Here is a 14,754-nt window from a genome sequence, read left to right as displayed (position 1 = left end):
AGCCACACCTTTTACTAGGCCTGGGGGGTACTTCCCAGCATGTGCCCCTGCTCAGACTGTCTGACAAGGTCAGCACCATTTTCTCTCCTGACTTTATGAGGTTTATTTATTTTTCTCTTTCTTACTCCTACTAAAGAACCCTGTCTCAAGATTTCCTGCCTAAGCCTGGCCTCTGTTCTACAGCTAAGAAAGGGGGGGCAGGGCTTCCCTGGTGACACAGTGGTTAAGAATCCGCCTGCCAGTGCAGGGGACACGGGTTCGAGCCTTGGTCCGGGAAGATCCCACAGGCCGCGGAACACCTAAGCCCGTGCGCCACAACTACTGAGCCTGCGCTCTAGAGCCCTCGAGTCACAACTACTGAAGCCCGAGCACCTCCAGCCCGTGCTCCGCAACAAGAGAAGCCACCGCAATGAGAAGCCCGCCCACCGCAACTAGAGAAAGCCCGCGCGCAGCAACGAAGACCCAACACAGCCAAAAATAAATAAAAGAAATGGGGGGGGGGCAGTGGAGTAGAGTGCCTCCCAAATGAAGTGGGCTGGGGAAAAAGTCCATGAGAGTTGACCTGGGCATGAGGTCCCTTCTAGAGCCCAGTGGAATGGCCCTGCCTCTGGGCTTGAAGAGGATTCACTTCCCCATCCGCCGGCCCTGATGCCACAACCACTGGAAAATGATGTCACCCTTCTGCACCACTCCTCACCAGATGTGGCCCTTCCTTGTCTCCACCCTCAGGGCTGGAGCAGAAGAGCCTCCTGCAGAGGTGCCCCCCACCCTCTTGGGGAGTCGCAAGCTGTCAGGCCACCTGGGCCCCTTTAGGCAGACTTAGAGCGGTGGGATTCTCAGGCTCCTGTGGCAGTTATGGTTGACCCAAACACAGGCTGTAGAGAGGCTTCTGGGCAGCTATTCACTGCACCTATTGACATAGCCCAAATCCCAAATGAAGACAGACACTGGCTTTGGAGAGGCGGGGTCCGGGTTGATTCTGGGAAGAGGTTGTTTTCTTATCAGAGAGTTGTAGCAAATGCCATTAGCCAACCACCCCCATCCCTTTGGGGGCTTGATCTCTGGGATGCTAGCAGTCCCTGGCTGCAGGGTGAGGCTAGGCGGCCTGCTCATTCACAGGAGTAAGGCCTGTCATTGGTCAGCCTGCATACACACTGGAGACAGCAGAGGTCGGGACACCTACACCCAAGGGCAGGGCCCTGTCTTCAGCACTCTAGCTGAGCACTCAGCTGCCCCATCTCCTCCCCAACCCAGGGGTAGAACCTCACAGGGATGAGGATCCCGGCCTAGAGGGACTCACTGACCTGGGCATGGGGCATAAGCCAGAGCCAGTGCCAAATAGGGCCCACTGGGCAGTCCCCAGCTTTGACCAATGACCGCTCAGGGGAAGAAGACTGCCTTCTCTTTGCCCCTCAGTCAGGCTGGGCAGAGTCTCTAGGCCTCCAGTCTGGGGCTGAAAAGCCCAGGAATGGGGAAGGGGATGCAATCCTCCCTCCTGGAGAGGCCTCTGCACAGCAGGCTGGGGGCTTCCCAGGAGGACAGGGCAAATACCCACCTCCCTGCTTTCCGTCCTCTGGAAAAAGGGCAGGGTGCCCCTGGGAAAATGCCATAGTCCTTGGGCCCTGGATGTGAATTAATCTCTGGCCTCAGGGGATGTGCAGAGGAAGAACTGATGCCCTCCCTCAGGGCTCTAGAGCAAGGGAAGAGCACCTGGCCTCCACTCCTGCTGCAGATCTGTGGGGCTGGGCCAGCTTCCCTGTCCACTTGGCATGCCTCAGTTTCACCTTTTGCGTAAAGAGAAGGGTCCCTACCCCCTTCCCAATCCCACTGCTGACTCAGACGCCAGAGTCCCCTGCTGACTCACCACCACCCCCCCACCAGCTCTCTGGATCTCCCAGCCACGTGCCACCAGGCCCAACCCTGCTGAGCTGGTGCAACGTGACAGGGTGAGGGGGCTGGTGACACTTGAGGAAGAAAGAAGGGGGCCTGGGAAGGGGGGCAGCTGCAGACAGAGTGACAGACTGCAGACCTGAGCCGCCTCTGGGAGGAAGCCCTTTTGCCAGCCTGGGGCCTGCAAGGGGGAGGCTCAGCAGGTGGGAGGGGAGGGGAGTGTGGCGTGCCTGCCTGCCCCCTGCCTGCCTCAGCTCCATCGCCTGTCAGCCTTCAGCTCCCTAAGCGACAGCTTCTAATTCCGGCTGTTGGTGCCTCTGTGCTCCGCAGCAGAGTCTCAGCTTTTTTTCATCGTTGCTATTTCTTTTCTGCTCAGAACATGCTGAGCCCACTGGGAAGTCAGAGCAAAGGCTTTAGGGCATGAGACGTGGCACTGCTCCCCCCACCCCATCCCACCACAGGCCTGGCTGGGTTGGTAGTACCAGCTGGGGCAATGGAACGGCCACTCCTTCCAGAGAGTACCCAGCACAGCACACCCTGACGGGCCAGGGTGAGGCCCTGATTCAGCTCCTCTTCTTCCCTGGAACTCTCCATCCACCACAGAGAAAAAGGACACAAATGAGGCTGAGCTGGCTCAGGGAGGAGGGGCAGGGCTCTTTGGGACCAGTGCCCCTTCTGTGTTCCTGCTGCTTCTCTCCTCCACCTGGGGTTATCACTGCCTGGCTTGTTGGGCTGGCCTGCCACACAGATTCCTGGGATACCCCCTCCCCTAACTCTGGAAACAGAGAAAGAAGAGAAGAAAGCAATTTCTTTCATGCTGCAGAAAAGGGAAATGGAGTCATGAAGAGAAGAAAACCTTTCTTCTGCTACCTGAGTAAACAGGGAGAGCATTCCTGCGTCCTTACTAGGGTTGGCGAGTCTATTCCTACTCCAGGTGATACCCCAGGTGGGGCCCGCAGGTCTGGGGGTGGGATTGGGCTTTCTGCACTCTGAATAACTGTGCAGCTCTTTCCCTGACACTCTCTAGCTTGCTGTTGCTTGCAGCAGGCAGGGTTGGTGTTCTTGGCTTCTTTTTGCAGATGAGAGTATGCAGGCCTGGAGCCACACTGCTAGTAAATACCTTCAAGCTGGGACTTAACTCTGCTGTCAAATACTGTGCCCTTTCTGTGACACCATGAGAGAAAAGTGGCAGATCCCAGAGTAGGGGGATTAAAAAATGCAAAAAGTAAGAAGGGGGGCTTCACGGTGTGCACAGGCATACATCACATGCTCTGCCTAGGAGAGAGGGAAGTGGGAGTCCCTGCTTCACGGCTGGCCCCGATGCCATGTGGGCATCCCTGAAGCCTGGGAGCTGGAGAGAGGTGAGAAGCTCAGGGTGCAGAGCCACGTGCCCACTTTGCCACGCCCCCATCTGGGCCCAAGGGCTTTTCCCAGAGGCAAATCCTCTCCTTGCCCATACCTTTCCCCAGGCAGAGCCTGCTGCAAAGCTTCTGGTCACTACTTTGCCCAGGCTGAGGACACTTGTGTTCTTCCCTTAATTTCCTGTCTTTCATATAAAGGGACCCCTTAAAGCAGCCCTCAACACTGTCCCCTAAAGGTGTTTTTCCTGCTTATATGCCCTTGCGTCTTAGCAGCCAGATCCCACACATCCTTGAAGACCATCTCAGAAGCCCTATTCTCAGAAGACCCTAGAGTCCGCCTTTCCCCACAACTCCGTTTTCTCCTCCAGGGACTGTCTCCGTTTTGTATTTAACATACGTATTCAACCCCCAGGCGATAAACTCGACTTTTTCTGTCCCGATCTTGTTTTCCCGCTTGAGAGGGGAGGTTTCTTCCATCCAGAACCGAATTTCCGCCTCTGTATTTCCCACGGCTGGGAACACACAATACCTGGCTCACAAAAAGTCTCAGTAAATTCTGTAGTCGATACCTGACTCACTCTTTCTTCACAAATATCCATTCCAACCCTACACACCCTCCCACCCTCTGCAGCTCTTAGGTGCTCTGACTCCCCTCCTCCGAGGCCTGCTCCCCCCGCCCCCCCAGGGCGGAGTAGCGGGCCGGAGGGAGAGGGGATGCGGTGGTTTTCTCACACTGTTGACTCGTGCTCTCTTCTTATCTCGGAAGGGCTCAGCTAGTGGTCAAGGTCAGAGCCCTGTGGTCTGGGGGTGGTTTTGTGCTCAAGAGGGAGACGGGGACCCTGGGGGACGTTTGCATGGCCCTCGCTCTTTCCGGGGTGGCGATGGGTCCTGAAACAGCGGGGAGGCGGCGCCGAGGAGTTGCTAACGCGGCTGCAGTACTCCCGGATCTTAAGGCGCCCGCTCCGGTCGCCGCGTCTCCGCACCGCCAGCTTCTCAGCCGCCGGGAGCTGGCAGGCGGGCGCGTTGTCTCGGTTGGAGACGTCCGAGATACGAGAGCGCACTCCCCCACCGCCACCCCCGCGCCGAATCAGCGTGTGCGGGAGGAACAATTGTGTGTGCGTGCGTGATTCGCTACACTTCCAGTGGCGGTTCCCAGCCAGACTGAGGGCCGCCAACTCCGCGCAGCGTAGGTACCCCCCTCCCCCGATTTGGGGAGTGATTTACTCCCCGCCCGCCTTTCGCCACCACCCCCAGCTCGCTTATGGTCCAGTTCTGCCCTCATGGGGTCCCATTTCCTTCCACCCGCACCGATGGGGGCAGCCGTCGTCTTCTCCGACGGGCTCAGGGTCCCGCCAGTTTCTAGGGAGACCCGGGCACCGACTCCGGTGGGGGCGGAGGGTGGGGAGAGAAGACTGTGACTTTGGGATTGGCCCGGTCGGGTGCATGTGGCCCCCTGCGAGCAGCCCCCGCCCCGCCCCCGCTGCCGCAGCCCCAGGGAAGCGCGGAGGAGAAGCTGCTCCCCGACGTCGTGGCCCACCGAGAGGTGGGTGAAGGTCAGGGGAGGTCTCCGCCGCCCCGTCAGTTTCGGCCCTGACGGCTCAGCCGGCTTCCTGAGTAGCCATTGCCATGCAGACCCCCGAGACTGTAAAACCAGGTATCTATGCGGGCGGCGACTCCCGCGCCGCCAAGCCCCCCAAGTAAGGAGCAAGCGCCCTGGCGTGGCCCGGCCCCCGCGAGAGGGGAGGAGGCGGAGGAGCGGCGCCAGCAGATTGAGGAGCGGCGCGCCCCGCCAGGGCTAGAGGCAGGCGCGCACGGCGGGCGCCACCGTCTCAGCAGGGGAGCGGTGCTGCCCCGGGTGCGGGTGAGTGGCGCGGCTCCCAGCCACTACGGACTGAGGGGCGCCGGACACTGGGAAAGCAGCGGGAGAGTCAGGAGGAGCCCGAGCTTCGGCTCCCATCGTCTTGTGGCGGGCCAGGCGCGGATCCCGGAGTAGCGAGCAACCTACACCTTCAGGCGGGAAGCCCAGGGAAGGAGCAGCGAGACGCCGGGCGTGCGGCCCAGGAGCGGCGGGGCAGCTGGAGGACAGAGTGGGAACCTCAGGACCCTCGGCCGCAGCCGCCCACGCGCGGAGGGAGCCATACCCGAGCGCCGGCGGGGGCCGGAGCCCGGCGGGGCTCAGGAACAGGGGCGCCCCCGTGCGGAGCTGCCGGGCCGCCTGGGCGCGGCGGCCGAGGCCATGCTCAAGCCCAAGGACCTGTGCCCCCGAGCGGGTACGCGTACCTTCCTGGAGGCCATGCAGGCGGGCAAAGTGCACCTGGCCCGCTTTGTGCTGGATGCGCTGGACCGCAGCATCATCGACTGCCGCGCGGAGCAGGGCCGCACGCCGCTCATGGTGGCCGTGGGCTTGCCAGACCCCGCGCTGCGCGCGCGCTTTGTGCGACTACTGCTGGAGCAGGGTGCAGCAGTGAACCTGCGGGACGAGCGCGGCCGCACGGCGCTCAGCCTGGCGTGCGAACGCGGCCACCTGGACGCCGTGCAACTGCTGGTGCAGTTCAGCGGCGACCCCGAGGCGGCCGACTCGGCGGGCAATAGCCCGGTGATGTGGGCGGCAGCGTGCGGCCACGGGGCGGTGCTCGAGTTCCTGGTGCGCTCTTTCCGCCGCCTCGGCCTGCGCCTCGACCGCACCAACCGGGCGGGCCTCACGGCGCTGCAACTGGCCGCTGCCCGCGGCCACGGGACCTGTGTGCAGGCCCTCACCGGGCCCTGGGGCCGCGCAGCCGCTGCCGCCGCGGCCCGGGGCTCCAACTCCGACAGCCCCCCTGGCCGTCCGGCTCCCGCGCCCAGCCCGGAGCGCCGAAGACCCAGCCCCCGCCGCCTACCGCGGCCTCTCCTGGCGCGCTTTGCTCGAGCGGCCGGTGGCCATGGTCACGGCGGCGAGGCTGGCTCAGGGGGTAAGGGCTTCGGTCGGCACCGGGCGCAGGGCAGCGAGCGGCCGGAGCTGGGCCGGAGCATGAGCCTGGCGTTGGGTGCCGTGACCGAGGAGGAGGCGGCTCGACTGCGGGCGGGAGCCCTGATGGCCCAACCACACTCGCCCCAGTCTTCAGGGGCTGGGCGGTGGCGTTCGCAGGAGGTGCTGGAGGGAGCGCCCCCAACCTTAGTGCAAGTCCCCGTCGGCCTTAGCCCCCACCCCGAGGGCGCCCCCGGCTCTGGCCGCTTGGGTTTGCGCCGACGCTCCACAGCTCCAGACATCCCCAGCCTGGTCGGGGAGGCACCTGGGCCCGAGAGCGGCCCAGAATTAGAGCCCAACGCTCTGCCCCATTCGGTGCCTGGGCCTCAGCCTTGGCAGGCGGGCACGGAGGCCGTGGTGCTGCACGCTCAGCGGTAAACAGCCTCGAGGCCGAGCCCTGCTCCCCCCACCTTCCCCCCTCTGCTCCACTGGGATTTCTTTTTCCCAGGTCCCTCACTTTCCTGGCAGTTTCCCACCCCCAGATAATAGAACCTGTCCCTACTGCCAAGGTGAGACCTCCCTCAGCCCTCTCTCCGAAAGGGACCCCTATCTTATTTCTTTTTTGTGCTTGTTGGTATTCCCTGCCCGAGTCTCTCACCTTTTCTAAAGGCCTGCCGTTCCTGTCATGGAAGCGAGGAGTAGAAGACTGGATCCATAGGCTACAGCTTTCCAGCTGGACCCCCTTCCCTGGGCGCTAAGGCGCACTCCTGCGTCCTTCAGGCTCCTGCCGGGTTTCCTTCCCCTTGCCGCGTTTTCCCACACCCTAGTCAGCCAGGCAGGCAGAAGAGTTGTCCTGTAGAACAAAGGCCTAGCCTCCCTAGCCCCACCCCCAACTCCCACTCCCCCACCCCCCAATCCCTGCCCCTCTACCCCAGTGATGCTGACAGTAATGCCCCACATGACCCAAGTATCCCTTCCCCTTGTGTTGGAGTGATGGAGAAGGGGAGCCTGGAGATGGGCCTCAGAGCTTTTCTGAACAGGAGGGAAGGAGTCTGGAGGTTAAATTTTTGGGAGGAGAAACTCCTGCCTCAAGACATTGAAAGCATAGTTTGGGGGTGGCAGGAATGCCAGTTGTACCTTGAACCAGCTTCTGGGTAATTCCGGCTCCTTCTGCCTCAGCCGGAGGCTGACCCAAGATTCAACTTCATCGACAATGTGGGGTCATTTCCCCCCCGCCCCGCTCACGCGCCCCCCTCGCACCCCTTACCCAGCCCAGCTCTGGGCTCTTGAGCCTATTTCCTCTCACTCTCAGAGGCCTGAAATGGAAAGGACTTAGCACTTCCCCCGCCCCCACCGCCTCGCAGCTCCCGGTCTTGCACGTGGGTGCTCCCGCAGGGGGGAACGGTTGCGAAGGCTTTGATTAATTGTATTTCTTCCAATCCTCAAAGAACTCGTGTTTTGAGTCTTTGTATGTGAAGCAGAAAGCAGCGGGTCTGATCCGAGGCTTAAGAACCTGACAATGTCTCTTTAAATAGAAGCTCCGCGAGGGGGATAATTGACTGAAGTGTTTGCCACGTTAAACGGCGGCGGCGCGCGGGAGTCTGAAGCCCACACGAGCCGCAGGTCCGGGTTTAAATTATATCAAACTCCTTTGAGAGCTGGAAGAGGGCTGTTAAACGGTTCCTGCTTCTCGCTGGGCCGTTAATGGAGGGCAGGGTGGATGATGGATGCTAGAGCTCGAGACCAAGGACCCCTGCCTCTGCCCCAAAGCGTGGGACGCAGGCCCGGCTCAGCTTCAGTACTGGGCAGATTAGTGAGTCAGAGGCAGCAGCGGAGAGGTGGTTAAAGGCCCTTTCCTAGCCTGGCCCTTCGTCCCCATCCCTCCCCGCCCCCGCCCTCATCTTTGTGCCGGCCAAGCGAGAGGGGTCTGGAGGGTCTGGCGAATCGCGTGCCCTAGGATCCCGCGGAAGCGCCAGCACACGAACCTGTGTGCCCAGCCCGTGGGGTGGCAGCGCGTGGGGAGATTTTTGTGAACCCCGAAGGTTGAGCGTGCAGCCCCTCAGCTGCCGGCCGTGGGGTCTTTTCAAGACGTCGATCTATTCATCTTTGCAGAACGGAAGTTTTCTCACCAATAACTCTAGGGGAACTGCCCAGAGCGAGAATGACCTGTGATGGGAAATTGGGCCTGGGGTGAGGGATGGGTGATCAGGGGCCGGCCTCGTGTAAGTGTCAGACACCTCCCCAGTGCTTCCACCGCTCCAGGGTCCGCGAGGCCGCGAGGGCCCAGACACTGGACGTGATCTCTGGTGCCCCCTGGTGGCAAAGTTGCGTTCTCGCTGCGCCCAGGCTTGGAGTTCAGCCCTGTGGTTTTATTTGGAGCCACCGCTGTGTACTTCTCCCTCCCTGGGCACTTACCCATGGAATCCTCTTCCTCTTGTGTATTAAATCCGGATACTTGAAGTCATTTCACAGCAGTGAAGTGAGGGACAATGAACAAAAAACTCGCATTTGGAGTAGCAGGAGCCCAGACCCTTTACTTAGGACACCAAGATCTTCCAGGTTAAGGCTCCATATAGAGAGCTCCTGCTGTCTTCTGAGAAACTGGAGCTTCCAACCCATCCCTTACGATTTCTGAACCTTGAGACCTGCTGATTATGCACTGTTTTCTTCTGATGCGATTTGCTTTCGTTTCTGGGGTGTTTTGCCCTTCCCCCGTTTTTCTCTCCCCAAATATCTGCCTCTCCTCAGTCCCACTGTCTGGGTGGCGGCTGAACTGAAAAGTTCTGAAAAACGCCTGAAAAGCCAGAAGGAGAGGATCTGGGGTGGGACGGGTGGTAATTGGACGCCCCAAGTGCAAACTCCTTTTTTCTGATCCTTGCTTGCTCACTTATCCAACTGTGTTTAATTTTTATGAAGTTTCATTTTAATGGTGTAAGAATACAAGTATTTTGGCTTCTTCAAAATACCACATTGAAGACGTGGGTCTGGGTTGCACATTGTGTTGAAGGTGCTGTCATGTTTCAAGTGTTGCTGACACGGGGCTTTCTGGTTGAACGTCACCTTGGGCCCTCTTTATTGGATAAACAACCATGAGGGCTCCTCTCTGGAATTGCCAAGGGTTTGGTGGTTGAAAGTGATGTTTCTAAAAAACCACAGCAGATCTTTCCTGTCTGAACTGAATTGTGTGTTTGACTGCCTTGCTGTTCTTGCAGATTTCTTACCAGGCCCAGCTCTGTGCAGAACTTAGATGTTTCACCACATTTCGCTATCCTGAACTTCCTCTTATTGTCAGCCCCAAGGCATTGAGGCTGGGGTCCCCTCGAGCTCAATCTGGTTTAGAAGAGACTTTTCTAAACATTTTGGTTTTCCAATTCTTGTTGCTTTCGTCACTGTGAAGTCACCTGTGCCACTGGAGCTGGTACTCTCGGGTCAAGCTCAGAACCGGTCTGTGTGTGAGGCTAAATGACATACGCACACGCTTTTGGAATGACACTGTGCAGTGGAAGGACTCTTAGAGCTCAAAAGAATAGTTAATAAATCCAGTGTTATTCAGTTGCAAGAACTGGCCTCTTTTTGCCTTGCCAACCACTCCTGACCATGGGCTTCGGTTGGGAGATGGAAGGTTCCGCCTTCCCTCAGCCTCCATCCCTGCCCAGCCCACTGTGGCTGCTTCCTGGAGGTAAGACTCAGGTGCTGCTTCTGGCTGAGCTGGTGGGACAGGGGCCCTTAGACCAGGGCAGCTGTCTAGGTGGGGAGCTGTGGGGGAGGAGGTCTGCAGGACTCCTTGCTCCTGGGTAGAAGGTTTCAGTGACCCTGACAGAGAGGGGGTAGAACAAGACCTCAGGAAGTAAGTGCTGGAATCAGTGTCAGAGCTAGAAGATTAAAGACCCAGGTTTCTTGGTTTCCAGTTGCGCTCTTTCACAGCTCCTCACGGTCGCCCTCTGTTCTGAGAACCGAAACAGAGACTGCTTTCTCACTGGAAGCAGTTCCAGGCCACTTGCTATGGACAGTTTGAGGAGAGCAGCCTCTGACTTTCCAGGGAGGTGGCAGGGGGGACGCAAACGGGGGAAGGGAGATGCTGCTGCAGAAAGTGGTCATCAGCCCTGGCGGCTGCCCCAGAGCCCCTGTGGAGCCAGCAAGCACAGCCCACGGCCCTGGCTTTCCAGGTTGGGTTCTTCTCCCCTGGGAAGGAGCCCTGTCTATTTCTCAGCTCTTTCAGTCCCAAGGACCTTTCACTTCCTGTTTCTCTTCTTCTCTGCCCTCATTTCAGGCCCACATGCCACCAGGGAGTAGGATTTTCTGCGGATCAGAATGACCGTCGGGGGGCTCACAGCAGGGAGGAGGGAGGGCCACCCTGGACACCCACTACAGCGTGTCCAGTTTGAAGACAGCCTGGCTCCACTCCCAGGGACAACAGGAAGGCCAGGGGTTTTGAACACTCAGTTTAATTTAAAACAGGCACAGTGCAAACAATTCACAAAAGGGACAATGCTTTTGTTTTTAAAACTCTGACCCTTAAAAAAAAGTCCTTGCAATTTTTTTTTTTTTTTTTTTTTTGCCCCAAAGCAGGCCACCTAGGGATAGAGGAATCTAAAAATATTATCTAGATAGGGTCCAGACACCTGGAGTTCTTCCCTGGGATTCCCTGTCTCACAACAGCCCTGAAGGTGGGCAGGGGAGGAGGACAAGGAGACAGGTGTCTGAGGAGGCAGCTAGGGGCAGGTTCGCACAAATGGGGTGCCCGTTCCAGTGACATGATGGAATCGGGAGCTGGTTCACCTCCCCCAGACCAGGATTTTGAAAAGAACAGGTCCCCCCAAGCACACAAAAGAAGAGCGGGTCCCCGAGGACCTGGTTGTTGAGATGAAGCTCACAGGTGAAACACGTTTGTTCCCTCACCATTCTGGTCCCTGGCTCTCAGATTCCACAGTACAGGAGAAACTCGGAAACTGGCCAGGCCCCCAGGATGTGTTCGACTCAGTACAGACCTCTTCACTGGTCAGGTAGAACCCCGGGACTTAAGAGGTGGGAAACCAGGCCAGGGAAGCAGGTCACCTTCAGAGCAGAGCTTAGTGGGAAAGAAGATGGAGAAGCCTAACCGAAGACAGCCGTGGGTGACCTTCCTCCACACCACACACACACACACACACACACACACACACACACACACACGTGCGCGCACACGCATCCTGTAAAGTGAGACCACTTTACCACCAGCTGCCTTCTTCCTCTTTCACCCAGAAAATTCCCCTCCCCCTCACGGCTTCTGAGCAGGCTGTTCACAGTTGGGCGCGGGCTGTGCAGGGAGTGTGTTGTCAGCACAGGTGGGTCGGGAAGCAGGTGCAGGTGGGACTGTGCCTTCAGGAAGTCAGACACAAGGGAGGAAGATGGAGTCAGGCAATCAACACCTTCCCTGTGGTCCTCTCAGACCCCAGGATTTGGAATTGGAGCTGAGAACAGCAAGCGTCCTGATGAAGACAGGCAGTCTGCCTCTTGGGTGACCTGGGATGCTCGTGTACTACTACTTTAAAATAAAAAACCACAGCAGCCTTTTCTGCTGTGTTGGCCACAGTGGCCAGAAGCACTGGTCTCCATGTTTCATAGAAATATCCCTGTGCAAATAACAAAGGGTCATCCTACAGAAGGGGTCTCCATCATCCTAAAGGCAACTGGGGACTCTTGGGAGGGAAAGTGACTGAGGGGCAGGTCCGGCCTGGCCCAGTGGGCTGAGGGGCAGGAGGGCAGGGTCGGGGCTTCACATTCAATCTTTGGAGAGAATACTGAGAGAATGAGGCAGGCAGCCAGGCCCTGTTGGCAAGTTGGTGGCCCAGTGTCCCCTGCCCGCGGGCACAGGTGGCAGGTGCATTCTGGGGCTGGGCTCAGCAGGTGGAGGCCTGCTTGCGGTAGAGCTGGATCAGGGGCACCAGGCACTCGGGCAGCCCCGTCTGCAGCAGGAAGGGGTGGTCCAGGAGCTCCTGGGCTGTGGCTCTCTCCTGGGGGTCTCGCACCAGCATCCGTTCCAGGAAGTCTCGCAGCACTGGGGAGACCTGTGGAGGCAGGGCAGTGAGAGGAAGCCACAGTTTTCAGCCACTTTGGGGTGACCCAATCTGCCTGGCCCCACTGTCATTTGAAAGTCTTAAATTATCTTGTTTCTTACTTCCTGGTTCCTCCCAGGCTCAGTACTTTCTGGACTATCAGGTAGGTAAAGAAAGTCAGCATCAGTCCAGGAAAGGTGGCCAGTTCACCTATAGGGGGTGCTGGTGAGCAATGGAATTAGGATACCAGGATTGCTGGGGAGCTGGGCTCCAAATACAGCCCATGCACCACGCTGCTTCTCAGGGCTCTCAGTGTTCAGGCTCTGTGGAAAGGGGCACGGGATTGGTACCCAGTGATCCAGTCCTGGGTCTATCCCTAATCTCCAGCAAGTTGTACTTTTCTCTAGAGCTCAGTTTTCTCATCTGTAAAATGGGCTAATGATAAAATGTGCTTTCCCTGTCTGCTGCATAGGGCTTTAGTGAAGATAAAAAAAGAGGTCAGGGAGGAAGGAGTGTTTTGAAAAATAGAAAAGGACAAAGTGGGACCTGAAAAAGGAAGATTCCTTTATTTCTCTAAGCCTTAGAGTCTAAGTCAAGGGCTTACCCTGGTTCATTTTGAGTCAATATTTTGGGATAAGGCTGAGTCTTGGGCTGTAACGGAAGGCTGCATCCTCTGGGGAATTAGCCAATTAGAAATATCTGCTAGTCTAGGGGGTCAGGAGTGCGGGTTCCAAGGACAAGCTGTCTCAGAAAGTGTTTCCTGTCTCTCCTCCCATCCAGCAGGGCTACAGAACTATCTTGCATTTAGAGACTGAGCTTCAACCCTCTGGGACATTTCTCACTCTGGCCACCAGATGGCAGTGCCATTCTGCAGCCCTGTGCTGAGCTGGCTGCCAGCAGGGGGTGCCCACAGGTAAGGGCTGTGGGTTTGGGTGGATTTGGCAGAAAAGCGTTACACACACACACACACACACACACATTGGTTTTAAGGGAAAAACTGGCTCAGATGTGCTTAGGATGTACATTGCTGGAGGGCAAGCCAATTCTCTGTGATGGACTGGGAACACTGTGCCTTGGTGTGCCTCCCCTTACAGATGGGGTAGAGGCGTTACCGCTCAGTTAACTTCTCTAGATTATTTCCCAGGACCTCAGGGACTTCCGCCGGCCTTGCTTTCCCTTCTTTCAGGCTCCTGTCAGTTGTCTGCAGGTGGAAACTTGTTGGAGTGAGCATGGGAGTTTGTGACTAGGCTCCACACCAAGGTGCGGGAATTGTGTGGAGAAAGAGGAGCCTTTTCCGGGAGCCCGGGCCCTCTGGTTTCTGTGGGAGGGAGAGGCTGGGCTTGACAGCCCAGACTCTGATCCTTGAAGCCTCAGCAAGAACGGGGCCTGCAGGGTCACACCTTGTGTACCGACTGACCTTGTGAGTGTTCTTCAGCTTGGGTGGGGGGCTGTCCCGGAGCCTCTTCATGGCTTGCACTGGGGAGTCACTGAAGTAGGGTGGCTCTCCATCTACCATCTCAATCACCATGATGCCCAGAGACCAGATATCTACCTGCAGGAGGAGAATGTCCCTGACTCCAATGGCCAGAGTCTGGCCCCTTGGTAGCAACATGCTGCAGCGGGAGGGGAGCAGCTGGTCCCGGGTTTCCTTGGTGAGTCGGCCTCCTTCCTGGTCACCTTCCCTGTGGTAGTTACTACCTGCGTGAGTGACCACTGACTGCAGGGGCACAGTTGTCAGCCACTCTCTTAGAAAGGCCACCACACATGGGGAAGCCTGGCCATACCCCAACCTACCCTTGAGCTTGGGGGAGAGTATTTTGGGGACCAGTTTGTGGCAGCAAAGTCACAGGCCAGAGAAGACCCAACCAAGAGTGGGAAGGGGGCAGTGGACATTGGGGTAGGGTATTGACTAAGTGGGAACCTGACAACCGGGGCTATTTTGGGTGGGGGGCTTTGGAGGAGACCACAAGTAGAAGAGCTATGTGTTCCCAAGCCTCTTCTGGGAGGACTGGGTGATGGAGGGAGCGGTTACCTCAGTCGCATACAGACACCTGGAGATCACTTCAGGAGCCATCCAGTAGGGGGTTCCCACCAGGGACTTCCTCTTAGGGACATCTTTGCTGATCTGTGCACAGAATCCAAAGTCCGAGAGTTTCACCTGGGGTTGGGGTGAGAGGGAGAAAGGGGAGTGAGTGGCGAACTAGGAGGAGGAGCCGTGAAGTGGGGTCGTGGGTGTGCCAGGTTGGGAAGGGCCCTACCCTGCCGTCGAGGGTCAGCAGGATGGAGTCGCTCTTGATGTCCCGGTGGATGACACCCTGGGCGTGCAGGTAAGCCAGGGCCTGCAGCACGGCCTCGCACACAGTGGCGATCTGCTCCTCATTCAGCCTGGACGGGGAAGGCAGGGCCACCAGTGGAAGAGCATGTTAGCTTTGGCGGGGCTGCAGGGCAGACGGGCTGGGCAGAGTAGGTGCCCCTGGTAGGGGGCCCCACAGCTCCTGGACGATGTGTGTGGGAGCCCAGT

At 58.2% G+C, this 14,754-nt stretch overlaps 2 protein-coding genes across 9 annotated transcripts in view; one reads left to right on the top strand and one right to left on the bottom strand.

The window, feature by feature from the left end:
- Nucleotides 1-4,452: 4,452 nt before the first annotated feature.
- On the top strand, nucleotides 4,453-10,521 carry ANKRD63 (ankyrin repeat domain 63). Its single transcript, XM_082443321.1, has one exon. The coding sequence runs from the start codon at nucleotides 5,488-5,490 to the stop codon at nucleotides 6,634-6,636; it is 1,149 nt and encodes a 382-aa protein (XP_082299447.1). The 5' UTR covers nucleotides 4,453-5,487; the 3' UTR covers nucleotides 6,637-10,521.
- A 106-nt stretch (nucleotides 10,522-10,627) lies between these two features.
- Nucleotides 10,628-14,754, bottom strand: part of PAK6 (p21 (RAC1) activated kinase 6) — a 34,292-nt gene continuing 30,165 nt past the window's right edge. For 7 of the 8 annotated variants that reach the window (XM_082443000.1, XM_082442997.1, XM_082442996.1 and 4 more), the window contains 4 exons: nucleotides 14,492-14,618; nucleotides 14,266-14,391; nucleotides 13,651-13,785; nucleotides 10,628-12,245 (listed from right to left, as the gene is read on the bottom strand). In XM_082443000.1, the coding sequence (XP_082299126.1) occupies nucleotides 12,078-12,245; nucleotides 13,651-13,785; nucleotides 14,266-14,391; nucleotides 14,492-14,618 (556 nt within the window). In that variant the 3' untranslated portion in view covers nucleotides 10,628-12,077. The remainder of the gene's footprint in view (nucleotides 12,246-13,650; nucleotides 13,786-14,265; nucleotides 14,392-14,491; nucleotides 14,619-14,754) is intronic. The other variant, XM_082443002.1, reaches the window with a different exon arrangement.

The sequence above is a fragment of the Balaenoptera physalus genome (assembly GCF_965194825.1).
Source record: "Balaenoptera physalus genome assembly, chromosome: 2".
NCBI lineage: Eukaryota > Metazoa > Chordata > Mammalia > Artiodactyla > Balaenopteridae > Balaenoptera > Balaenoptera physalus.
This window is presented reverse-complemented; position numbering and strand designations above follow the sequence as displayed.

Excerpts from the sequence above, each read along its gene's own strand:
- ANKRD63 (XM_082443321.1), top strand. The coding sequence starts at position 5,488 with ATGCTCAAGCCCAAGGACCTGTGCCCCCGAGCGGGTACGCGTACCTTC.